At 58.9% G+C, this 23,758-nt stretch overlaps 2 protein-coding genes and 1 long non-coding RNA gene across 11 annotated transcripts in view; 2 read left to right on the top strand and 1 right to left on the bottom strand.

Moving 5' to 3' along the window:
- Adar (adenosine deaminase RNA specific) overlaps positions 1–8,836 on the top strand; it is a 56,528-nt gene extending 47,692 nt beyond the window's left edge. For 4 of the 8 annotated variants that reach the window (XM_087203473.1, XM_004871343.4, XM_004871340.3 and 1 more), the window contains 9 exons: positions 1,728–1,953; positions 2,170–2,341; positions 2,730–2,823; positions 3,374–3,496; positions 3,748–3,881; positions 5,238–5,420; positions 5,816–5,928; positions 6,190–6,317; positions 6,413–8,836. In XM_087203473.1, the coding sequence (XP_087059599.1) occupies positions 1,728–1,953; positions 2,170–2,341; positions 2,730–2,823; positions 3,374–3,496; positions 3,748–3,881; positions 5,238–5,420; positions 5,816–5,928; positions 6,190–6,317; positions 6,413–6,659 (1,420 nt within the window). In that variant the 3' untranslated portion in view covers positions 6,660–8,836. The remainder of the gene's footprint in view (positions 1–1,727; positions 1,954–2,169; positions 2,342–2,729; positions 2,824–3,373; positions 3,497–3,747; positions 3,882–5,237; positions 5,421–5,815; positions 5,929–6,189; positions 6,318–6,412) is intronic. The other 4 variants (XM_087203474.1, XM_087203472.1, XM_004871341.3 and 1 more) reach the window with 2 other exon arrangements.
- A 1,221-nt stretch (positions 8,837–10,057) lies between these two features.
- Chrnb2 (cholinergic receptor nicotinic beta 2 subunit) lies at positions 10,058–18,156 on the bottom strand. The gene is made up of 6 exons (XM_013068037.3): positions 17,627–18,156; positions 16,835–16,980; positions 16,675–16,719; positions 16,056–16,165; positions 14,557–15,454; positions 10,058–13,217 (listed from the first exon to the last, which is right to left on the bottom strand). Exons 1-6 carry the CDS (start codon positions 17,667–17,669, stop codon positions 13,047–13,049), a joined length of 1,413 nt encoding a protein of 470 aa, XP_012923491.3. The 5' UTR covers positions 17,670–18,156; the 3' UTR covers positions 10,058–13,046.
- On the top strand, positions 17,962–23,120 carry LOC147820808 (uncharacterized). Of its 2 annotated transcripts, XR_015448175.1 has the most exons (4): positions 17,962–18,036; positions 18,399–18,458; positions 19,603–19,748; positions 19,895–23,120. It is a non-coding gene; the product is annotated as an uncharacterized LOC147820808 (long non-coding RNA). The 2 variants fall into 2 exon arrangements; XR_015448174.1 differs by having other exon boundaries at positions 19,603–23,120.
- The last annotated feature ends 638 nt before the right edge of the window (positions 23,121–23,758 follow it).

Genomic DNA, 23,758 nt, shown 5'->3' with positions numbered 1-23,758 from the left:
CCTGATAAGTATTGCAGAGGGCTGGGTTGCGGCAGAGAGGTCTGCAGCCTGAGCTGACTCCGAGCGAGGCGGGCTTCCCCACAGAAGCAGGACAGAGCTGGAAGGCGCCGCGTGAGGGTGCTTAGCCTCTGCTCACGCTCCTCCCTTTCCGAACATCTCTACAGACTTTCTTCCCTACTCAGAACCATTTTGGACCTTTGGGTCAGATTCCCACCGAAACCTCGGTCCCTCTGAACTGATAACCTTCCCGCCCACTTGAGAAAACAGCAATCATCATGAGAGAAATAACCCTCTCTGCCCATCAGCTGGCCACCCCCGGCTCCTCCCAAATGGTCTGGGCGAGTGTGAGGGGAGCGCTTCCCGCCGCCCTCCTGTCTCCTGGCTCTGGCCCTGGCCCTGGTCCTGGTCCCGGCCCTGGTCCTGGTCCTGCCCTCGCCTCGGCGGCAGTGTCTCTCTCCCCACGTGGTTTTTGGCTGCCTCTGTGCGGGGTCCTTGCCATCGGCCTGTGAATGCGCACGGCTCTCCTTCCAGGGACCACTTCATTTCCCTGTTTCTCTCCTGGCCAAACCTCTCGAAGCAGTTATTCCTACTCCTTGTCACTTTCGTAACTCGTTCTGCTAAAAAGTCTAACCGCCCCCCCCATGTGGTTACAGAGCACTTGAAATGTGGCTAATGATTGAGGGACTGAATTATTGATTATATTTAATTTTAAATGATTTAAACACAATAGTCTCACGTGGCTGTTAGTGGCTACCATTTTGGATGGCACAACCCTAAAGGACTGAAGTTGTATAATCTTGAAGTCTGGGTTAAAAGTCACAGCTGGGGTTCCCACCCGTGAATTAAGATCTAGTTGGAAGTCAGGACGCCTGAAACCCGGTGTGGTGGATTTCCAAGCTATCTGGCTCCTTTGTGCTCTCCCTCTGTGTTTGCAGAAAGCCACCACGGAACCATGGGGGACTTCCCGCCCTCCCCGTTCGTGTCACTGTCAGAGGGGCCCTGGGTCCCCCCATGTCCATGCGAGCCTGCTGTGAGTCAGAGTAACTCGCCAGGAAAGCTTGGTCCTGGCCTGCAGCTCGTCTTGACATAATGGCCTCCCCCGGCAAAGGCTTCAAGAGCGGATCAGAAGGGGCGGGGATTTAGCTCAGTGGTTCTGCCTCGCAAGCACAAGGAGCAGAGTTCGATCCCCGATACAAAAAAAAAAAAAAAATCAGTGTGCTAAGTAAGAGTGACTCATCTGGGGAGAACGTTGATCCCTTCTCATTTCTGCTTAAGAAGAAAGCCCATTCTTCTAGTTCTTCAGTCTCTCATTAACACTTCTCGGTCCTTTATTGTAAGACAAGCCTAAGAGTTCTCACAGGGACAGTACAACGCCTAGTCAGAATTTAACATGGTTGTATCATATTCCATTTTATAGCCACCTTCAAGTGGTACTGGTTTTCCATTTACGGTAATGATATGAAATTTCCTTTTTAAACGTGTGTGCATTTTTAAAGAGTTGATTTAGAGAAAAATATTAAGTAATAGTTCAAGTGACATTTGGACCTACCAAAAATCATGTTGCAATTCATGCCCTGAATCTGGGAAATGCTGCCTTAGAAACGGACCTGCAGGACCCATGGGTCCATATGTTTGCAAGACTGGCCATTTCTTGAGGAAAACTAAGCCTTCCCTCGCATAGCTGTCAAGATCTGGTGCCTACCTTCATCCTGTTTCTCATCCCAAAGGTTCGTTTACCAAGCAAAAGTTGGGGGCCGCTGGTTTCCAGCCGTCTGCGCGCACAGCAAGAAGCAAGGCAAGCAGGAAGCAGCCGACGCGGCCCTCCGTGTCTTGATTGGGGAGAACGAGAAGGCAGAACGCATGGGTTTCACAGAGGTAACCCCAGTGACAGGGGCCAGTCTCAGAAGAACTATGCTCCTCCTCTCCAGGTCCCCAGATGCACAGCCAAAGACAGTTAAGACGTCTACCTTTGGTGCTCTCTTTTCGGGGTGGGGGGCTGTGACTCGTCTGAGTGAGTTGGCTGGTCACTGCTGTCATGTGACTTGCTCCTAGGCGTTAGCATTAGCCACGATGCAGCGTGTAACGGGGATGCTAGAGGTGAGAGGGGGAAGATGCCTCACCGTCCAGTGGCATGGCTGCGCACCCTGACACTGCCACCTGTCCCCACAGCTCCCGCTCACTGGCAGCACCTTCCACGACCAGATTGCGATGCTGAGCCACCGGTGCTTCAATGCCCTCACTAATAGTTTCCAGCCCTCCTTGCTCGGCCGGAAGATCCTGGCTGCCATCATCATGAAGAAGGACTCTGAGGACATGGGTGTGGTGGTCAGCCTGGGGACAGGTGTGTGTTCCTGTGAGCCGGGCAGCAGGTCCTCAGCCTCACCTAGAGCCCGTGCAGCACGCCCGAGGTAGGGGCAAAGGCTCACTTCACACAGTGAGCCATCCCTGTGTGCCAGCACGATGGCACTGAACAGCTTTGGATTTTGGAGCATTTCAGATTTTTGAATTAGGGATGCTCAGCTGGTAAGCTCTGCGAAAATATTCCAAAATCCGAAGCAGCTGGTTCCATGCACGTTGGATAAGGGATGCATAACCTCCGCTTTGCTTTAGCTGCAGTCTTCTGGCGAGGTCTGCTCAGCGGGGGCCGGCCCTGCCTCAGGCCGTAAGACCCCATAGCCAGGCCAGCGTGTGCCGTTGATAATTCCACTCTGCTTTAAATGCCTTCCCAGGGAATCGCTGTGTGAAAGGGGACTCTCTCAGCCTGAAGGGAGAAACCGTCAATGACTGCCACGCAGAAATTATCTCTCGGAGGGGCTTCATCAGGTGAGCAAGGTCAGAGGGCCCAGGGATCCTTCCCTGCCCTCCGGGGCCCAGCGGACAAGGCCCACCTGCTGGGCAGGGGACCCTCACCCGGCTGCGTCCATTCAGCCTGTTTCTTAGCCTTTTCCTGCCAACTCTGCTGTGTGCCCTTTTTCAAAACTCAAATGGCCCTGGGGATCGGGCAGCCTTCCATCACCGTCTGAGGACCTGTTGACAGCCTGGACGCTCAGCCCACCCTCTCCTGTGGCTCAGCTTGTCTTTACCGTATGAGGGAGAAACTCGGAGAAGCAACAGCCTCCTTCCTGTAGAGCTTCAGCCAGTTTTTTCTGAAGTCCCCATGGCTGCCGTAGTGAGGTCCCCCCCACAGACACGAAGTGGACCCCGAAGGCTGCTGTTGCTGCATGAACTGTGGAGGCCCCTCGACCTCCCGCTGCCCATGCCTGGAAGTCTGCACAGTCAGCTCTTCCTTCCCTGGGCTCCGTAGCAGAGCAGAGGTGCAGGCTGCTCTCCCCGGAGTGGAACCTGGCTTCCTGACCACGCTTTGTCTCTGCAGGTTTCTCTACAGCGAGCTTATGAAATACAACTCCCAGACGGCGAGGGATAGTATATTTGAGCTTGCTAGGGGAGGAGAAAAACTCCAAATAAAAAAGTCTGTTTCGTTTCATCTCTATATCAGGTATGTAGCACCTTTGTTGCTGCCCGAGTGGCCCCTCAGGCCCCAGGAGTGGTCCTCACACTGTCCCTGCCACTAGCCCTGACCTTACCCAGTAGCCACACTGCAGGGCTGGGCCACTGCCCCCTCCCACCCTCCCCAGAGCAGGCTCAGGCTCGGGCTCAGGCAGCTCCCGCCTCAGCCCCAGGAGGGCGCAGGGAAGCCGGCCTGGGAGCGCACAGGGAGGTTGCTGACTGGACAGGCCTGCCTTGCAGCACTGCTCCGTGTGGAGACGGCGCCCTCTTCGACAAGTCCTGCAGCGACCGGGCCGTGGAAAGCACACATTCCCGCCACTACCCTGTCTTCGAGAATCCCAAACAAGGCAAGCTGCGCACAAAGGTGGAGAACGGTGAGTGAGACGCAGGAGGCGAGAGGTGGTTCCCAGTAAGGAGTAACAAGGAGCGGGAGGCCTGCAGGGAGAGGGTCCGCCTGGAGTCAGCGCAGGGAACCGGAGGGGCTCCCCTGGGGTATGCACCGTGGGTGGGCAGGAGAGCCTGGGGAGGTGGCCCAGGGACACCGAGGGCCCCGTCCGTGCCGCGCCCTGTGCCCGTCTCCCTGGCCTCCTGTCACCCTCCTCACTGCACTCCAGTTCCCCACCCGCCTCAGCAGCCATCCGAGTGGCCTCGGTGCAGATCCTGCAGTCTCCCTGCTGCACACCCCAAAGCGGCGGTGGCAAACCCGTGGCACGTGTGTTTTTGTTTTTCTTTGAAGATAAAAGATGTCAATGTATGAGTTGTTTTTTTCCTAAAACTTCAGTATTCAGGTTTAATTGCGGTGTTGGCACTTTGTGATAAATAAGTGAGTTTTGGGTTGTGGTGTGGCACTTGGTCTCTGAAAGGTCCGTACCACTGCCCTGGCGTCTAAGCTTCTGACCCAGCAGCTCACTCCTAGCAAGACCAGTGCAGGATGTGCAGCAGCATCCATCCCTGGTGAAGGAGGCAGCAGACACAGTACGCCCATACCTGGGGTACTCTGGCCTTCAGAGACACGGGGTGCTCTTGTACAGCTGGGTGAACCTTGGAGACACCGTGCTGAAGGAAGGGCCAGTCACCAAATGTCATGCCTGCGAAATGCCTGGAAGGGACAGCCCCATAGAGACAGGAAGTCGGTTGCTGGGGGCTGGGGCTGGGGGAAAGCAGAGAGTAGGTAGAAGGGGCTCTGGGGGTGATAGAGTGTTCTGAAATTGATTGTAGCAGTGGATGCACAACTATGAAGATACTAAAAATCACTGAATGCTATGTTTTGGGTAGGTGAAATTGTGTGGTATGTCGATGCAGCTCAATAAAGCCAGCACTATTTTTAAAACAAAAATGAGAACACAAACGTCCTGTCGCAGTTTCCCACTGCACTTTCCAGAAGGGCAGCCCCTGGTGTGGTCTCGGCCCACCCACCCACACCACGTTCCTCTCACACGGCTCTCCAGCTGCCCATTCTCGTCAGCTCCCTGAGCACCCAGCCCTTTTGGCCTGGGCCCTTGCCCCTGCTGTTCCTCCTCCTCGACTGTCCGCCCCGGAGCGTCCCCAGGTGAGCACCTGGGATGCCTGCAGACAGCCAACTGCTTGCTCCGGTGTCTCCTGTTCCCACCTGAAGGAGGACTGGGGCCTTACTGCACTTCATCGTCCTTGCTGCCCGGCACAGGCACAGGCTCACCGTCGGTGCCCAGGAGTGGCTCGGTCTCTGGCTCTGACCCAGGTCTCTCCCACAGGGGAGGGCACAATCCCAGTAGAGTCCAGTGACATTGTGCCTACGTGGGATGGCATCCGTCTCGGGGAGAGACTCCGGACCATGTCCTGCAGCGACAAGATCCTGCGCTGGAACGTGCTTGGCCTACAGGGGGCGCTGCTGAGCCACTTCCTACACCCTGTGTACCTCAAATCCGTCACACTGGGTAAGGGGCCTGCTTGGAAACGGAACCCACGCGCCCTTCCCAGCCCGGATCCCCCAGACTGCCCGCTTGGCCACCAGGTGTTGATAGGCCTCAGCCTACGAGGGTAGGAAGGCCAGCCAGGCGCGTTCCCGAGGTGCACTGAAGAAACCGGCACCTGCAGTGGCACCTGCAGGCTCTTTGCTCCCTTGCTGTCCCCAGACGGGGCCTTACCTGCAACCTTGTGTGCTGTGCTTGAATGTGCTATGGTCCCATCTGTGTGCTGGGGAGCCACAGGCGCAAGGGGCTTCCTGTAGGGGGTCGCTCCTGTCTCGACCCCTCGGGACTGCGTGCGCTTGCTTCTGCCTCTGTGAGGGTCTGGTGCGAACATGGCCGTGAACGTTTCTCTCTTTACCCAGGTTACCTTTTCAGCCAAGGGCATCTGACCCGCGCCATTTGCTGCCGTGTGACGAGAGACGGCAGTGCCTTTGAGGACGGACTGCGGTTCCCCTTCACAGTCAACCACCCCAAGGTGCTCTAACCCTGCTCTCTGCCCTGCTGACTTTCTCCTTTCACACAGTCCTATCGGCAAGCCAAAGGGTACTCTGGGCAAGCAGGGCTTTGTGGTGCGCCAGGGCCTCACTCTTCCTCCGGGGCCCGGGGCTGGTGCAGACGGGGGCCCGACTCGCTGTGCAGCCTTGCCCGGCTGCAGCCACAGGCGTGCCGAGTGGGGAAGGAGCGTGGCCCCCGGCCCTCTGTCCTGACCGCCTCCCCTTGCTTCCCGGAACCCTAGGTGGGCCGGGTCAGCGTCTATGACTCCAAGAGGCAGTCCGGGAAAACCAAGGAGACGAGCGTCAACTGGTGTCTGGCTGACGGCTACGACCTAGAGATCCTGGACGGCACCAGGGGCACCGTGGACGGGTGAGCATCGAGCGGGCCCCAAAAGGCCGGCGAGCCCTGCCGCCCGCCCGCCCGCCTCTGCTAAGCCCACCGAGTAACAGTGCTTCTGTCCCCAGGCCACGGAATGAACTGTCCCGAGTGTCCAAGAAGAACATTTTCCTTCAGTTCAAGAAGCTGTGCTCCTTCCGCTCCCGCAGGGATTTACTGCAGCTCTCCTACGGTGAGGCGAAGAGAGCCGCCCGTGACTACGAGACAGCCAAGAGCTACTTCAAGAGCAGCCTGAAGGACATGGGCTATGGGGACTGGGTAAGCAAGCCCCAGGAGGAGAAGAACTTCTACCTCTGCCCGGTGCCCAGGGACTGAGGCCAGGCTGCACCGCTGACGGGGAGGTCGCCGCCGCCCTTGCACGCCTCACCGCATTGCTCGGGGTCTCTACACTGGGGTTTGGTTTGCTTTTGACTCCTTCTATGGAGTCACCATTGCTGGTACTGAGGATTGTGGATTCCGATTTGTCCTGCTTTCTGTGGGATTTCTAGGCAGGGCCTAGTCAGGCTTCTGTCTTTTCCCAAGTGAAGCAGACTGAGAGGGAAAAAAAGGGTTTATTTTTCCACCAAAAGCTTACACACCAGGCACACGTAGCCCACGTGCCCATCAGCTGTGTTCTGGCGTTTTCCATTTCCTTTTCCTCTGTTTGCTACACTGACCTCTTGTGGACTGGAGAAGGTTCCGGTCAGTTCTCTGCAGATTGTGTCAGGGACTCCAGATCCACAGGCCCCTACCCCTCCCTTCTGAGTCCTTCCTGTGATCAGCTTCCTCCTTCCCCATGCTGAGGGGAAAGAGGTGAGCTGGGAGAATCCCGTGCAGTGTCACGAGGGCAGGAGTCGAACTGCAATCCACTAACGCCCAGTGCCCGTGGAAATGCCATTGCATCTGCAGACCCTGCACGGTGATGGGGAGCTCTGCTCAGGAAGTGTCCCTTCCTCCCCGGGCAGCAGGGAGGCTGAGGACCAGCCGGAGTGGCAAGGCCAGTTGCCAAGCAGTCACTGAGGTCCCCAAAGGATGGCACCAAGCTCCATCCGCCCCACCCCCTGAGGCATCCCCGGGAGCAGCCCTGCCTGTGCAGGGGAGCATGGTGACCCCAGCCAGGACAGAGCCTGGAGGGCACATCATCCCCGCCCAGACGGTCAGGACTTAGCAAGAATAAAGGCAGGAAATCATGTTGGGTTAGACCACTGTTCCATCCGGCATATTTCTCATGGCAGTGATACCACGGGAAGTTGACTAAGCCATGTGTAAATTAAGAGTTTAAAAGAATGCCAGAGATGTTGACTCGTTGCTTTAGTTGCACAGATTTAAAATTCAGATGTACTTTTTCCCCCTTGGAGTGTTTTCATTTAGCTGTAGCTTTGGAAGCTGGTGGGCAGGGCACAGGCCTGGGGTCCTCCTGCGTCAGGGAGCCCCGATGGATGAGAGGCGGCAGCTGGGGGTGAAGGGCAGGCTGTCCTCGGACTCTGGGGACACCTTTGTCCACAACCTCCACCCTGGCCCGGCCCTGGGGAGGGTCAGCCCCTGGGGCTCCGTCGGCCTGGGGGCTTGGGAGGACTGCGGAGCCCCTGCCTCCTCTGAGACCCAGCTGCCACCGTGCTCTGGGCGACCCTGGCTGTACCTGGACCCCCACACAAGCTTTGGTGTCCCCTCACCCTGCAAACTGCTGTCTGGCCCACCTCAATAGTAGCTACATCCCTGTTTGCACTTTTACCGTGGCTCCTTACACTCTGTACCTTTGACCAAAACACAAGTGTTTAAAGTACACAGGCCATCTGCAGACACGAAAGCACTTGGAGCCTGTCCTGAGGACGGGCGGGGCTGCTCCCCAGCCCTGCGTGTCTCCAGCTCGGACCTGAGGTGCCGGTGCGGTAAATCTGTCCTGGCAGCTGCCCCTGGGGAGGAAGCCTCTCCCCTGGTTCTTCAGGCCGAGGGCTGTCTGGCCCTTGGGGCTCCTCGGACCGGACGCAGTGACCTCTGCTCTCCCGGGGAGCGCTGGGGCCCTCGAAAGACCAGCCCTGAGCTCTCAGCTAGCACCCTCGCGGAGTCCGTTCTGCTGTGGGAAGAACAAGGCGTCCCGCACCCCATACACCTGCTGCAAACGAGCCGCATCCAGCCCACCCGCCTCCCGAGCCCCGTCACGCAGGGCAGAGGCGGGGCTTTAGCCAGTGTTCACGTTCTGTCCAGTGTTTATTTTTAATAAGCGAGGCCCCTCCCCCTTCTCTTAAATGATTTTTGTAGTTGATTTGTCTGAACTGTGGCTATTGTGCATTGTGAATAATCACTTGTCAATGCTTGAAGCTATTTCCTTTACTCAAGCTGAAGGGACTCTGTTGGCTTGAGGTCTTGGCAGTGACCCCAAGAGCAGAGTGGGAAGAGCCCAAGCATAGCCTTGGTGCCATGATGGCTGCAGTCCAGTTTTATGATTCTGCTTTTTGTGCCCCTTGATCCTAAAAAGATACATTCCTCGTAAATAAAGACAGGAAAAATCTGAATTATTGGAAAGCGCCATCGTTTCCTGGGTGAGGTGAGAGTGGGGACAGAGGACCTATGATCTTGGGGCCTGGGGTGACATCAGCAGCTGCATCCCACAGAGAACTTGGGGAGGGCGTCATCCTTCCACGTCCGAGTGCAGGAGCGCTCGGAGAGCCGGGTGGGACCCGTGGTCTCTCAGACGTCCCCAGCCCAGCCCCCTTACATACCTTGTCGCTGGGGCTTGATACACAGGCTCTCAGGCCCAGAACCGGAAGAGGACCTGAGGCTCGCCATCCCGCCCCGCCCCAGCGGCTTTGCCTGCAAGGATGTGAGTTTGGAGTGAGCTGCAGCTCAGCTGCTGTTAGAGGCGCACCGTAGTTTCTCGCTTCCGAGGCAGCATCTGAAACCTTTATCTTGAATTTTGACTCCTTCCACACTTACTCCAGAATTTCTGGAAGACCATCCTTGACCTTCTAACATTGCTGTTGTACTAGTGAGCACAAAGTAGCTGGCAGTGAGGTTACGTCGCAGTGGACGTGACCATTCCGACACAGAGGGGACACCTGGGGCCAGCAGAGCCTGACACTAAGCCAGAACTGCGGGGCATCGCAGTCTGCGCAAAGTGCTGCAACTGAGCGGTTTCTAATTAAAGGCTGCAGGCGAGCGTCCCCTGGCCGAGGCCAGACCTCTCGGGCCTCCGGCCTCGGCAGCTCCTGCTCACCTGCAGGGAGCTGTGCCCAAGTCCTTCAGGAGGTGGGCAGCACCCTGGGACGAGGGCTCACCTGGGGCAGAGCGCGCGCTCGGTGGTGCTGGAGGAAGTGGACAGTGTCCCCCCCAGTTGTGGGGCAGGAAGCAGGCTGTTCACCTGCAGCTGACTGCAGTGCTGGGCCTGGACCCTAGAGCCGCCCAGCCATGTCCTCAGCCCCAGTTTCAGATCATTTTCAGGACTGGGGGCCGGATGCAACCAGTGTCCTGGAGCAGACTGGGCCCTCCCCCAGGCCGTGCCGCTGGGCCACTTCCCTTCCTCCTGATAAGTGGGTCTGTAGGCAAGAAAGCCACAGTAACCCCACGGCAGGCCCATCACCACTCTCCGTTTCTTTGGGTTTGGATAATGCCCTGACCCCTCGTGGGCCCCGTTTCTCCAGCATTCCCCCTTTTTACCCCATTTGCCAACACTGGCCTGCGGGAACCCCTAACCCCGCCACCACATTCCCCCAAACAGAACAGAGTGACAAGATGGCTCTGAAAACGGCTTTCTTAAGAGAATCTCAAGTTCCAGTGAGTCCCGTGGTGCTAGTCCCAGAGTGCAGACAGGAGGCCGAGGGCCAAGTGAGGGGGCGGGCGGGCATCAGGGGAGAGGGCGGTGTCCCACCGACTCCTAGAGCTGTGTCCCTTCGCGCACTGCGACTCCACAGACCCCCGACTGCCACAGGAACTACTGAAGGGGAGCTGCTGTGCGTCTGGCCGGCCATGAGGGGCGGTGGACAGCAGCCCACTTCTGCCCGGACTGAATGCCAGGCCCCAGTGCCCTCACTTCCCCCGGGGAGCGGGACCTGCACTTGGGGCACCTTGGGTTTGGAGCTCAGGACCACTCACCCCCGTCACAGAGCAGGCCCTCCAGGCACGCAGCCAATCCTGGGACTTGGAGAGTCCCGGGGGAAGTGGCCCTGCCCTTCTGCAGAGCTCTCCTAGCAGAGCACGGGGAGGGCTAGGGTGCTGCCTGGGGCTGGTTTGCTTCCAGGCTGTCAGGGGCTTGGTCCCAGCTGTGCCAGGGTGGCATGCCCCATGCTGCAGTGCCAGCTGTCGGGAGCAGAGCCAGAAAGCCGGGCCCGCCTGCTGCTCTCACCATCTGCTGATGAATCCCAGCCCGGTCCTCACTGCTGCTCCCAAGCCCCACGCTGGGTTTCCATGCAGCTCCTCTGCCCCCTCCAGCCCAGCAGTCTCTGAAGAGCCACCCCGCCTTGGGAAGGAGCCAAAGGGGGAACACAGGACCCAAGGTGGGACCACGGCTCTGCCAAGCTCCCAGTGCCCGTGCACTGGGGCCGCCTGCCTGCCCTGCCCTCCCTCCTCCCTACTGTGGGGCCAGAACTGCACCCAGATGGAAGGAGTGAGGCTGCCCAGTCACTGCCCTCGCCCTTCCCTGCTGCGCCCTGCCCATTCTTTCCCGCTGAAGGGATGTCCAGGGCCACACCTCAGACAGCAAACCACTTCTGAGCCTCAGCCCCTCCGGGGGGTTAAATCCACGAGAGAAGCCGACACGTTGCTCCTAACACCCCCTCAAGCGCCCTCTGGTGACCACCCTGGACAACAGCTCTGGTGGGTGGTGTTAAAAGCAAGCCCAGCCAGGCAGCAGCCGGTGGGGGTCAGCAGTGGGCCTCTGGGAGACCCCGGCAGCCCTCAGCTCTGCTCTGGAGGGCGTCTCCGCCCAGACACTGCACCGGGAAGGGCCACCGTATGGCGGGGGCGCATCTGTGCCGCTGTCGGCCACCGGCAGTGCCATCCACTCAAGTCCAGATCTCCCCTGGGAGCAGGGCCAGGGGAGGGGCTGCCACAGAGGACAGCCCAGCCCGGCAGACCCACTAGATGTGCCCGGTCCTGGCTGGTTCGCAGGAGGCAGCTCCCAGGCCTCCCAGACTCATTCTAGAAGTGCCTGCTCTGCAGGAGACAGCGGCAGACCTTCCCAAGCACAGACCCTCCAGCCTCACCACGCCCGAGGGACAGGACCCCCCATTTACAGACCCGGAGACTGGCCAGCGAGGGCAGCAGAGCTGGGCCTAGAGCCTGGCCCCAGACGGCGTCCCACGCCCTGCTTCCCCCTCCCCTGTGCCCAGAGAAGCAGCAGTGCCCCCAGGCTTGGGCACAAACGGCCTGCGCTGGGTGGGCTCTCCCGCAGCTCCTGCCATCTTCAGCCCAGTATGAGCACAGGCTGGGACCAGAATGACAGCCAGTCCCCTGGTGGAGGAAGGAAGGGCCAGGCTGCCCAATGGTCTGTGTCCTGGGCCTACAGCCAAGCCCTCCAGTGGGACCCTGGGAGCCCCCCGCAGGGCCCAGGAGAGGCAGCTGAGGTGCCGCTTCCTCAGGAGTCCCTGGTGGCAGCAGACCTGTCCTGGAGCCGCTTCCAACCTGCTCAGGTCTGGGGCTGGGGGCAGAGCATGGGCAGCACAGGTGGCCCAAGTTCCGGCCACCATCCCCTGCTCCGCTAGGCTCCACTGCCCAGCCTGGCTCTGCCATGGACAGAAAGGCCCTCACTTCCCATCCTTCCGGCGGCCAGGCAGGTCAAGGTGAAGGAGGGTGCGGCACACAGCAGGGCCTCAGAGCTCTGTAGCCGTGTTGGCATCTTGCAGCCGGTGTCTTCCTTGTCCTGTGAGCACCTGTGCTAACCACGCTCAGCTGGGCATTCTCCATTTGTAACATGGCTCCTGCTGGAATCCATGGCTGCAAACGTTCTTCCAGCTCCTAAAGCCCTTGAACTTGCACTTCTCACAATCTGATATTTGGGCCTCAGGCTCCAAGACTTAGAACTCACAGGGCCAGCCCTGCCCACCAAGCCCTGAGTCGGAGAGAGAAAGGGATGTAGCTCAGTGGTGCTGTGCCCAAATCGCAAGTGCAAGGTCCTGAGTTCAATTCCCAGTGGGGAGGAGTGGGTGGGAGGGACAAGAGAGAAGTTGGTGCAGAGAACTTGTCATCGGGCAGAGGGGACCTGGGCTGTGCCCTGGACCCCTCCGAGGCACAGGGCTGTGGGACTGAGCCTCCTGGGAGTTGACTGCGGGGTCAGGCTTAGCCCCCAGCCGGACCCTCTAGGCTGTGAGCTGCAGTTCACCGAGGCAGTGGAGGCCAGGTGAACTCCAGGTCCTCTCCATGCCCAGCCCTGTGTCAGCCAGGCTGGCGCAGAGCTCCAGCTCCTGGCCCTCTTGTGTTCCCCCACAGCCCACTCTCCTGTGACTCGCAGGCCGTGGCCCTCCTGTCCTTCCTGGTGCTGCCAACCCCCCTCCCGGGTGGGGCGGGCTCTGACCCCCGTCCCCACCTCACCAATGCAGTAGTCCCATTGGCAGGAAGGGGGCGTGGCCGGGCCCCCAGGCCACAGCTGGCTGTGTGGATGGAGCTGTGGGGGCCCGGGTGAAGCAGGAGGTCAGATCTGGGGCAGCGCTGCTCTTCCTGGCAGCCTGCCTGTCCGTCCTCCACGCTGCTGTGTGACAGGCAGAGGGGCGAGGAGGTACGGCCAGCCAGGTCTCACTTGGAGCTGGGAGCCGAGTGGTCCAGGCGGAGGAACGCGGTGGGGCTGTAGTTCCGGAAGAGAGGCTGTAGGAACATGCCAACGGTGCCAAAGACACACACCAAGACAAAGACCCAGAGGAAGAGGCGGTCGATCACCATGGCAACATACTTCCAGTCCTCCCTCACCTGGAGGAGACAGAAGCCTGGTGTCAGTAAGAGAGAGGGAGGGCAGCTAAGCAGGGCCGCCCAGACACACCAGATCTGGAGCCAGTTAGGGTCCTACCCCCTATCTCTCCACCCACTGATTACTCAGACCCCACCACTGAGCGAGGGAGCTGGCAGGAGAGTCCTCCCTGGTCCAGGCAAGAGCTCAGGGACCTGGAGCAGGGGTTGGCACAGAGGTGGTGGAGAAAGGATGAAGTTGCGGGCTATTTTGGGTGGTGCTCGAAGGACAGGACTTCCAGTGACCCAGATGGTGGGGAAGATAAGAGGGAAAGGAGTCAAGGGCCACTCCGGTTTGGGCCTGAACCACTGGGTGACCAGGGATGCCATTTGCTAAAGGCTGGGGAAAGCCGCCAGTGGGAACGCGGATCAGGCACTTGGCTGGGGCGCGCTGAGGTGGAGGGGCCTGCGAGGCACCCAAGTAGGTCAGAGATCCCCGCCGGCAGCTGGGTAACCACGGAAACTGGGGTGCAAAACAGCAGGTGGCGGGGGAGGCTGCACCCCTGCACTCCGCCTGACCTCAGCTTGTTCTGAGGCTCCCGCCCTGTCTCCCCGAGTCCCAACTGGAGATGCTTCTTGGTCCAAGCTTTAGCTCCCGCCCAAGTTCTTGACATCCAGGGGAGCAGATCTTTGACGCCTCCCAGCCTACACAAAGCCGATGCCCACCCTTCCTCACCCCCGAACAGGGATGGCAGAGTCCCAGAGGAAGCCTGGCCAGTCGCCATGGCAACAGCTGAGCCTTGGCCAGGAACCAGCCAGGTGGAGCTGACCACGGAGCAGGCCAGCTGCTGCCCAAGTGCGTGATGTCACCCTACGAACCTCTCCCAGGAGGAATCCCCTTCCGGAAGCAGCTGCAGAAAAAGTCCAAACTAGGTGTGCAGAGAGGGGGTCAGGGAGGTCTCAGGGAGCCTTCACTTCCACCCACCCCAGCTCCATAAATATTTCACCAGACTGCTCCCTGGGCCCCAGAAGCAGAAAGGGGATATCGGTCGCGCGCTGCTGACCGAACGAACCTCTCCACCCTGCCGCGCACATTGCCACGCACGCAGGCTCCCTCTCCTGGATTTTGCCCCCCCCCAAGGGGGTTCGCAAAGGACTCGTCTCATCGTGCTAAGAGCTGCAGCTTGACAAGGTGGAAGGGCTCTGGGGTGACAGCACAGGCTGGCGCAGAGCTGGCGGGGCTCCGCACCCAGAGGCTGCAGCTGAGCCTTCGCCAGGACTTGAGGAGGGCCCGCCATCCGGAGCCTTCCCGAGCCCCGCCTCCGGAAGCAGCTGAAGGGCCGCCGCGCGCCCGAGCACTCACGCTCTGGTCGTCGTCCTCGCTCCGCATGTGGTCCGCGATGAAGCGCACGCCGTCCACCGCCTCCTGGAGGCCGCAGCCGCACGGAGCCCCCGGCTCGGTCCCGACCCCAGCCCCGGCCGCGCGTGCGCGGAAGAGCAGCGGCCCGGCACCCTGGCGCTCGCGCTGCCGTCGGCGCAGACGCAGACGCTGGCGCGCACAGCCGTGACGCGGCTGCTGCATGAAGAGCAGCGCGGGCAGCCGCTCCAGGAACACGGCCTTGACCCAGGGCGCCATGGTGTGCGTGGTGGGCGAGCGGTGGTGCACGTTGAGCACGCACACGCTGGTGACGATGGAGAAGGTGACCAGCACCATGGTGAACATGAGGTACTTGCCCACGAGCGGCACGTCGAGGGAGGTGGGCGGCACGATCTTGGAGATGAGCAGCAGGAAGACGGTGAGCGCCAGCAGCACGGAGATGCACAGCGTCATCTTCTCACCGCAGTCGGACGGCAGGTAGAAGACCAGGATGGCCAGCGAGGTGATGAGCACGCAGGGGATGATGAGGTTGATGGTGTAGAAGAGCGGCTTGCGCCGTATGATGAAGTCGTAGGTGATGTCCACGTAGGTGGAGTCGTCTGGGTGCTCGTTGCGCCGGCCCGGCAGTGCCACGATGTCCCACTCGCCGCTGGGCGTGAAGTCGTCTAGGCTGGCCACGTCGCTCTTGAGCACCAGGTCGATCTCTGTGCGGTCGTAGGTCCATGAGCGGAACTTCATGGTGCAGTTCTGCTGGTCAAACGGGAAGTGCTTCACCTCAATCTTGCAGGCGCTCTTGTAGATGGCAGGGGGCAGCCAGAAGATGCTGCCGTCGTAGGAGACCACCGCGTTGGAGTAGAAGGACACCTCGTACATGCCGTCGGCGCTGCCAAGGGACGGCACGTCAGCCCTGGCCTGGGCCTTTCCCCATCCCCACCCACCAGCAGCCCCGAGTGGGAGGAGAGCGAGCCCGGGCCCGAGCGGGCAGGTTGGCAGGAAGGGCTGTGGTGGCCCCTCCAAGTAGGAGGACACTCTCCTAGCACACTGTGTGAGCCCGTTACTCTTTGTGAGCGTGAGACCCTGGGGAACTGGGAGAGCAGAATGAGGAGCTCCAAGCCGTGGAGGGGATGGGGAGGTGGGAGTAGGACAACGTCCCATTATCCGTGGGATCCGCTGGAGGGATTATTGCAGGAGACAAGCTAGAACCTGGGGGAGAAACTAGGACTTTAGGGTCCTTCGATCCTGCCCAGGCTTCCGGGAAAGCCTATTTTTAACCAGTTCAGGCCCTGAGGGGTGTGGATCTCATATCCCCACCAGGGCTCCAAGTCATGGCCCGAGTCAGCGTGGTCCGGGTCCCCATCTGCCTGGAAAAGCCCCTCTCACAGCGGAAGCTGTGTCTCATTTGCCCAGGCTCCCTCCCTCCCTCCCTCCCTCCCTGAGTGGCCCTGCGTGCCTCACAACCTTCCCATTGCCCCAGGGCCACCTACTTGTTGTACAGGACCACATCTGGGAGCCAGATGTGCTTGGAAGGGAGTCGAACTTTCTTCATGTTGTCAAACTCCTCGGGCTTCCAGGTGAGCCGATAATCCTCCCACTCCTGGGAGGGGAAGAAAGGGAGGCAGCAGGACCTAGCGCTTGCCAGGCAGGCGAGGCACCATAGCTCTACATCCCCATCCCTGGAGGAAGTTTTTAAAAGCCAGCCTCCTCCCCTGCGTTGAGTTTTTCGCCCATGAAGTATGGCTCATATGATTCTTTCTCATTTAATTTCCACAACTGAGCCAAAGTGTTATGATCTACATTTTACAGGTGAGAAAATGGACCTGGGGACGTTTATTATGTTTAAACAGAGCCGGGCCAGGGATGTAGCTCAGTGCCTGCCTGGCAAGCACGAGGTCCTGAGTTCGATTCCCAGTACCAAAAAATAAATAAATGAATAAAAATAACAGCTAAGGAGTAACTGAACCAAGCTTTAAACCCAAGTATTTAGGACTCTAAAAACTATACCTTTCCTGCCTTTTTTCTAAGGAAACTGGCAGGGAAAGCACATAAACAAAGAAATAAAAGGGGAAGGAAAGAGAAGGCCGGGTGCGGCGGGAAGGGCACTACCTGGGTCAGCCAGACGTTGGTGGTCATGATCTGCTCCCGCTCGTGCTGGGGGGAAAGAGGCCTCTGAGGCGCCGCCTCCCCACTGCCGCCACCCACGCTCACCCCACGGGTGCCCAGCGGGTAGACGCACCCCGCCGCGTCCTGCGCGGGCCCCACTCACCACGCTGATGAGCTGGGCCAGTGACACCATGAGCTGCACCGTCACCAGCTCAGAGCCGTTGGTGGCCGGGCGGATGAGCTTGTTGTAGCGAGTGGGGTCCAGGAGGTGTTCCACCAGCCTCTCCTCCGTGTCTGTGCCCCACACCCCTAGGCCGGGCGGGGCCGGGGTGAGCAGCGGGCTCGCCAAGGAGCCGGCCTCCCCAGCTCCGCCTGCTCTGTCCCCGAGACGCTGGGCTCGGGCTGCCCACGGAGGCCCGCAGAGGCCCTGACAGAGGCTCCGACAGGGCCCTCGGGGAGGGGCGAGGCCGCTCACGGGCCAGTGGAGAACGCTCGCCTTCGGGGCCCGCGGGTCTACTGCCCTGGCTTCCCCGTCAGATACCCGCTGTTTACTCGTGGGAGGCACCGCCGGGGTGGCTGTCTCGCCCCGAGCTCCGTGCGCACGGCGTGCAGGCTTGGAAAGCGCCCGCAGCTCCGGTGCGGTCCTCTCGCGGTCTGCACGCGCTCTCCCGGCCCAGCCTGGGTTCTCCCCTCGAGCTCCCGTCTTGCGGACAAAGGACGGAGTCCCCCTGCCCGCCTTGTCCCGGGGGAGCCGGCAGGCTCAGCCAGAGCTGTTGCTGGCGACTGCACGTCACCGAGACAGCCGGCGGCAGGCAGGCAGCTGTGGGGCGGAAGTCCCGGTGCCCGCAGCCTGCACCCCCGCCCGCGCCACCCCTTCCCGGCCGGCCTTCGGCCCGGTTCCGGGCTCCCAGCGGACGGGCGGCCCGAGCGAGGCGGCGGGCCGGGGCGTCCTTACCCGCGAGCAGCCGCAGGAGGCCCAGGCCGAGGAGCAGCGCCATGGGGCCGCCCACGGGCCGGCGACGCTGTCCGTGGTGCTGAACCGGCGCCGGGCCGGGTGCTCGCGGCTCGCCCCGGGGCGCAGGCAGTCGGCAGTCGGCGGGGGAGAAGCCCGCTTCTCGCACCCCGTCCGGTCCTGTCCGGTCCGAGCAGGCGGAGGCCCTCCCGCTGCTCTTCCAGGGCCGGCTGCGGCGGGGGGCGGAGTCTCCGGCCGGAGCGGGGTCTCCTTCCCCGGGCTCAAGGCCGGAGGGGCGGGGCGGGGCGGGGCGGGGGCGGAGCCTGAGGAGCCGAGGCCTGAAAAGGGGCGGGGCGGGCCGCGTCTGAGCCTCCCGCTCGTTCGCTCCCTGGACAGAGGGTGCAGCAGAGAAGGTGCTTTTCAGGCCGTTAGAAAAGGGCGGGTGGGTGGTTGTTTTAAGAAAAGAAACAGCTCTGCAATCTGGGGAGGGAGCCCCGCCGCCCAACTCCGCCTCCAGAGTCTCCCGGAGAGGCCAGGCCCCGCCCCGAGCGCTTCCGGGCGAGGAGGGCCGACTCGGGGAGCAACCGGGGGCGGGCGGCGGGAGGCCCCTCGCCCGCACGCGCGTCCCCGCTGTCCCGCGTGACGGTATGGGGCCGCTTCACAGAAAGAGACGCCCGCACGAAGGCCGCAGCGCTGAGCGGTGTCAAGCTCAGTGGCATCTTTGCTCTTGAAAGTCCTGAAGTGCTGAGCCAGTGAAGGCCTCTTTCTTCCTTAGGTGGATTTGTCGCTTTCCGCCTAGAGATCCGGACACACGGCGAAGCCGCTCGTCCCCCAGGTCCGCTCCTGCGCTGTCATCGCAGCCCTGCCCTCCGCTCCACGTCTTCAGAGTCCTTGAACATTGGGTCCCTATAGCCCTTGTTTCTTTTTTTTTGGTACCGGGGATCGAACTTGGGACCTTGCGCTTGCAAGGCAGGCGGTGGAACCACTGAGCTAAATCCCCGGTCCCCCCGTTTCTTTTAAACACGGGGTTCTCTTTGGCTTTTCTATCACCCATCCTCCACAACTACCTTCTAGTTAAATTTGAGTATTTGGCAGAAGTTTTAGTTCCTCACAGAAGCTGTACCTGACCAGAGGTAAAGTCAGGGGCCTGTCCAGTGAGACCTACCGTGGTGGCTGCCTCTCCAGCTGGGCCATGAGCCAGCCCCGTCCCCCCTGGCATCCTGTAAGGCCTAAAGAGGCAGAGAGGGGTATCGTGTAACGTGTAGGGAAAGTCCTAAGAGCTCAACTAGAAGCAACTTACTTAACATGTCCCTAGGTTTTGGAAAGGGACTGGAGTCCAGAAAAAGACTGGAGAACAGAACAACCTGGCCCCATGGTGCACATGGGAGCAGGCCTAACCCTGCACCCCCAGTGGAAGGGCGTTCGTGCCTAAACACGTGGTGATCTCTTAGGAGAGAGATCTGGGTGCCAGGGAAAGCAGCAGAGAATAAAAGCCCCGACAAAAGGCAAGGAATGTGTGTGTGCAGCCTCCACACTTGGAAAGAGGGTGTGAGTGAGGAGATTCACCTTCAACACTTTGAGTACCTGCTGTCTGGCAGGACCTGTGCAGGACCTGAGAGTGGGGACCAAAGGGTTCAGGCCCAGCTATTGGGGTCACAGTGGCAGCCGTTATTCCACAGCGTGGTGGCTGCCAGGGCAGAAATGCAGGTGGGGCACAGGGGAGTCAGAGGGGCCAGAGACAAAACAGATTTGAAAGAGCAGAAAGCTGTAGGCAAGGAAGGTTCAAACACGGTCCAGGGACGGGGGCTTCAGTGGATGTGCAGTGGGGCTGGGAGGTCTCCCAGGAAACCTCTGCAGGAGCTGCCTGTGCCCGGCTTGATGGGCGTGACAGGAAGGGAGGTTTGCTTGCTCGGGCTCCCTATGCCCCTTCACGCCCCTCCAAGCCCCTGTTCACCTTGACCTCCACCCTCTCTTCTCAGGGTTCCCAGCTTTTACTTCAGGTTTCCTTCCAACCTTCGAAGAACCAAGTCCTTCAGCACAGCCACCCAGCGAAAAGGAGAACCGTGCCGCTTCCCTCGCGCTCCTCCTGAAAGGCGGTGGGAAGGGGACAGGCCAGGACCACTGGGTGAGGACAGACAGAAAGGCACCAGTTCTGAGGCAAAACAGTACTATTTGGCACTCTCGCAGTGCCCCTTACAGTAAGGACGAATCCCTCTCTCTCTCTCTCTCCTCTCTCTCTTTCCTTTCTTTTTCTTTTATTTTTTGAGACAGGGTCTTGCTACATAGTCCAGGCTGACCGTAAACTCAAGATCCTCCTGCCTCAGCTTCATAAGTGCTGGGATTACAGACATGTGCCACCACCCCCAGCATTTTTGGTATATGAATATAGACATTTCTGTTGGGTATGTAACTGAATCACATACATTCTTGGTTTTTTGTGGTACTGGGGATCAAACTCAGGTCCTTGCGCTTGTGGAGCACGCAGCGAAACCACTGAGCTAAATCACTGGCCCCATTCTTGTTATTTTTAAGCGAGTATATTGTGACAGAACTTTGTAACCTTCCTTTTTCCTTTATGGTTTCTCAGACATCTCCATACCCGTAAGTATTCTTTGATGACAAATTTTTTGTTTCTTTGAGACAGGATCTAACTCTGTCCACCAGGCTGATCCCCATTATTTGCTCTGTCACATTGTACCATAGTCAATTATATTTGGCTCCAGTTCATCCATCTCCCTGCATTCCTGAGGCAGGAGCAGGAACTACAGCTCGAAGGTAAACCAAGTCACAGCTGTCATGCAAGGCGTTCCTCTTCTGTGTCGCAGATCACAGGAGCCTCCCCCAGGGCCTGTATCCCCTCTGTTCCCGCATCCCCAGCATCCACTGCAGCTCCTGGCAAAGAGCAGGTGCCCCGGACACACCCATGGAGCCAGTGTCAGAGCACTGTACCTCTGGGCCGAGTCTGCTCACACTGCTCTCACATGACCTTTAGGGCAAGAGCAAATCCCTGCAATCCACTTTCCACACAACAGCGGAGTGGTCTGTGAAATGTTACATCTGATCATGCTATTTCCTGTTTCAAATCCTCCAGTGGTTTCTCACCACACTTTGAATAGAACCCATCAGTGTCTGTGGTCTCCGTAATACAGCTCTGCTTCTCCCTGGCTGTCTCCTGTCCTTTCTCCTTTGCTGTCACTAGACTCAAGCTGCACGTCCTCTTTCCTCAGCATTCAGGTACGAGGCTTCATGCACTTCACGGGGTTCTCCTGAAACCCCACCAGTGACCTGCTGAGTGAGCTCTACCTCGATGGGTGCCTTGCAGGCGTGGACACCGGGCACAGACAGGTGTGTGCCCTGCCCGGGTGTGTCACAAGAAGCTGGCAGAGCTGAGGCTCACAGCCCGTGTGCTCAGCCCGTGCACTCTTGGCTTCCAACTCTGGAACTCCACCTTGGGTCATTTCCGGTTCTCTCAGTCCTGCTTCTTCAACAGAGCTCAGCTCCACCCTGCCTCCGTAGGGAGACCCTCCCTGACCACTGGACTTACAGCAACCGGCACTCTCTGCAGGGACCCCACCTTAGTTCCTGACACTGACTTTGAGCCTGATATTCCTGCTGCTTGCACGTTTGTTTTTTGTGCACACCTCAAACTACGATGGCAGTGCCACGAGAGCTGCCCTGGCCTGTCTCCTCGGTTGCTCTATGTCCACACTGAGACCAGTGTGGGACACCTGGAGAGCTCCTCACGTTCACCAGGTGGCTTCTGGGTGGGAGCAGTAAGTGGATGGAGAGAAAGTTTAGCACTTGCTGTGCTGCGGGCTAAGCCCATCACTGGTAATGCTCACGCAGCTCATCTGAACGGCGCTGACCCTGCTGCAGGCAGCATCTCACCCTCACCGGCAGATAAGGCTCTGAGCTCTCAGAGGGCAGGCACTCTGCCAAGGTCACACCTCTAGCAAAACAGAAGCAGAGCAGCAGAGCTCGAGTCCAGGCCCACTCTGGGCTGACTCCCCAGTCCCACTCCTCCTGATTGTCTCATCGGCGCTGCCCTTCCCAGTCCAACTCAGGGGCTGCGCCGGCCTCTGGGGTGAACCCCTTGCCTGCCCGTCCTGAGCTCAGAGGCCACAGACGCGACAGCTGGTGCCACCCCCACCCCACCCCCCCATGGCCTCCTAACCGCTCCACCCCACAGCTCTGCTCTCCCCAGCCTGCTGCTACACTCTTCCAGTTTTTTAAACCTTCCCACAACTGGTAATGTATTTTATCTTCCTTGATTGTAAAATAAGTGCAAATTCCCAAACATGGCGTTGAATACCTGCCAAGGCCCAGCTGTGCCTACCTTACCTATCTCACTCGCTCCCTTACTCTAAGAGTTTTGTTTTGTTTTTGAGACAGGGTCTTGCTTTACAATTCAGGCTGACCCTGAATTCACTATGTAGCCCAGGCTGGCCTTGAACTTGTGGCAGTCCTCCTGCCTCGGCCTCCCAAGTGCTGGGATTACAGGCGTGCACCACCACACCCGGCTTCCCTTACTCTAGAGAGAAGATTTCTTTCCATCCCTCCAACTTGCCATGGTCCTATCTCAAAAGTGTCGGGGAGCCGGGGATTGAGCTCAGTGGTTTCACTGCCTGCTGCGCAAGTGCAAGGACCCGAGTTCGATCCCTGGTACCAAAAAGAAAAAAAAAAAGTGTCGGGTATGCCACCCCTGCCCAGAATGTCCACCCCCCTCTTCCCACTTGAGTGCGGCGAGTCCCTGTTCGGGAACAGCTCCCAGGTCCTGGTCTTGCTCTCCTTTAGGGCACTTACTGCAACTTCAGTTAAGGAATGCAGTGTGCAACAATCCACAGAATGCCTGGCTTTCTTCCAGGCTGAGCACAGAACATTCCAGGACTGGGACCGTGCCATTTCAGGCTACCCCCAGTGCCTCTCATAGAGTAGGTGCTCAGTAAAATTTGTTCCCTTCCTCTCATAGTTAGTCAGTCAGTGAGATTTGCAGAGTCCACATTTATCACGTTCATTTCCCCCAATAGAATGGAAGCCTCATGAAGGCAGGGATTTTTGTTTTAGGCACTGCTGTTTCCTTAGCACCCAAGCATTCATTGAGTGAGTATATCACCACTCCATTCCCATCTCTACCCTCTCCGGCCCAGTTGGACACCACACTGATGTCTAGGCATTTCAGATGTGACTCACACAGCTCTGGGGGCCAAAGGGCTCTCCCAGCTAGAGCCGAGGTGTTGGGCAGACCAGAGGGAGAAGACAAACCTCATTCCAGTGATCACAGCTTTTGGGTGTCCTAGGTGGGCTGCATGGAGAGCCTATGCAATGTTGTGGGGTTAGCTCACCCTGCTGTTTTCTTCTAATTAAATGGTTTATAAGTTACAGGACGCAGGATCTTCCGGATTTCTGGGTAAGGGCTGGAGTCAAGTGATGCGTGAAAAGCTCTTGAGGAGAACAAGAGGGAGGTGGAGGGGCACGAGGGCACGGACTGGGAGATAGACTCTGGAACTCTGCTTACTATCAGTATAGTGACTCACTCACTTTCCTTGTTGCTGGGACAAACACCTGACACCTGCAATGAGAAGAAGGAGAGGGTGATTCTGGCTTGCAGTTTTAGAAGTTTCAGCCCATTTCAGCAGGTTTAAACATAGAAATGGCATGGTGGAAGGGCCTGGGTGGAAGATGCTCATGTCATGGTGGCCAGGAGCAGAGAGAGAAGGGAGGAGGCTGGGGGCGCTATACCTTTCCAGGCCACACCCTCAGTGACCACCTCTTCTGACCAGACCCACCTCCTCACAGCAAGCCACCTATAGCACCCTCATGATTCAACCACCTACTAAAAGGCCCCCATGAGTATGTGAGGCCTTCAGGAGACATTCTTTTTTTTTTTTTTTTTTTTTTTACATTCTTGATCCAAACCATAGCATTCTGCCCCTGGCCCCCAAAACACTGATACACATTTAGCCTATCCCTAAGAGTAGCCAAAGTCTTAACAGTTTAAAAAACTGAAAAATCCAAGCCTAAAGTCTCCTCTGAAACTCAAGGCAAACTCTTAGCTGTGAGGCCCTGTAAAAATCAAAAAGAAAGCTAAACACATCTAACATACTATACCACAGGGTAAACATTCCCACTCTAAAA

Source organism: Heterocephalus glaber, unplaced genomic scaffold, assembly GCF_053883595.1.
Source record: "Heterocephalus glaber isolate CG9 unplaced genomic scaffold, H.glaber_assembly_v1.0 deba00001795, whole genome shotgun sequence".
Lineage (NCBI taxonomy): Eukaryota > Metazoa > Chordata > Mammalia > Rodentia > Bathyergidae > Heterocephalus > Heterocephalus glaber.
The sequence above is the reverse complement of the archived record's forward strand: the minus strand, read 5'-3'. Positions and strand labels throughout refer to the sequence as shown.

Coding starts and splice junctions, on each gene's coding strand:
- Chrnb2 (XM_013068037.3), bottom strand. CDS start 17,669: ATGGCGCTGCTCCTCGGCCTGGGCCTCCTGCGGCTGCTCGCGG. Junction 16,720..16,834: donor TGGCCCAGCTCATCAGCGTG/GTGAGTGGGGCC, acceptor CTTTCCCCCCAG/CACGAGCGGGAGCAGATCAT. Junction 16,166..16,674: donor CCAACGTCTGGCTGACCCAG/GTAGTGCCCTTC, acceptor TTCCCCTCCCAG/GAGTGGGAGGATTATCGGCT.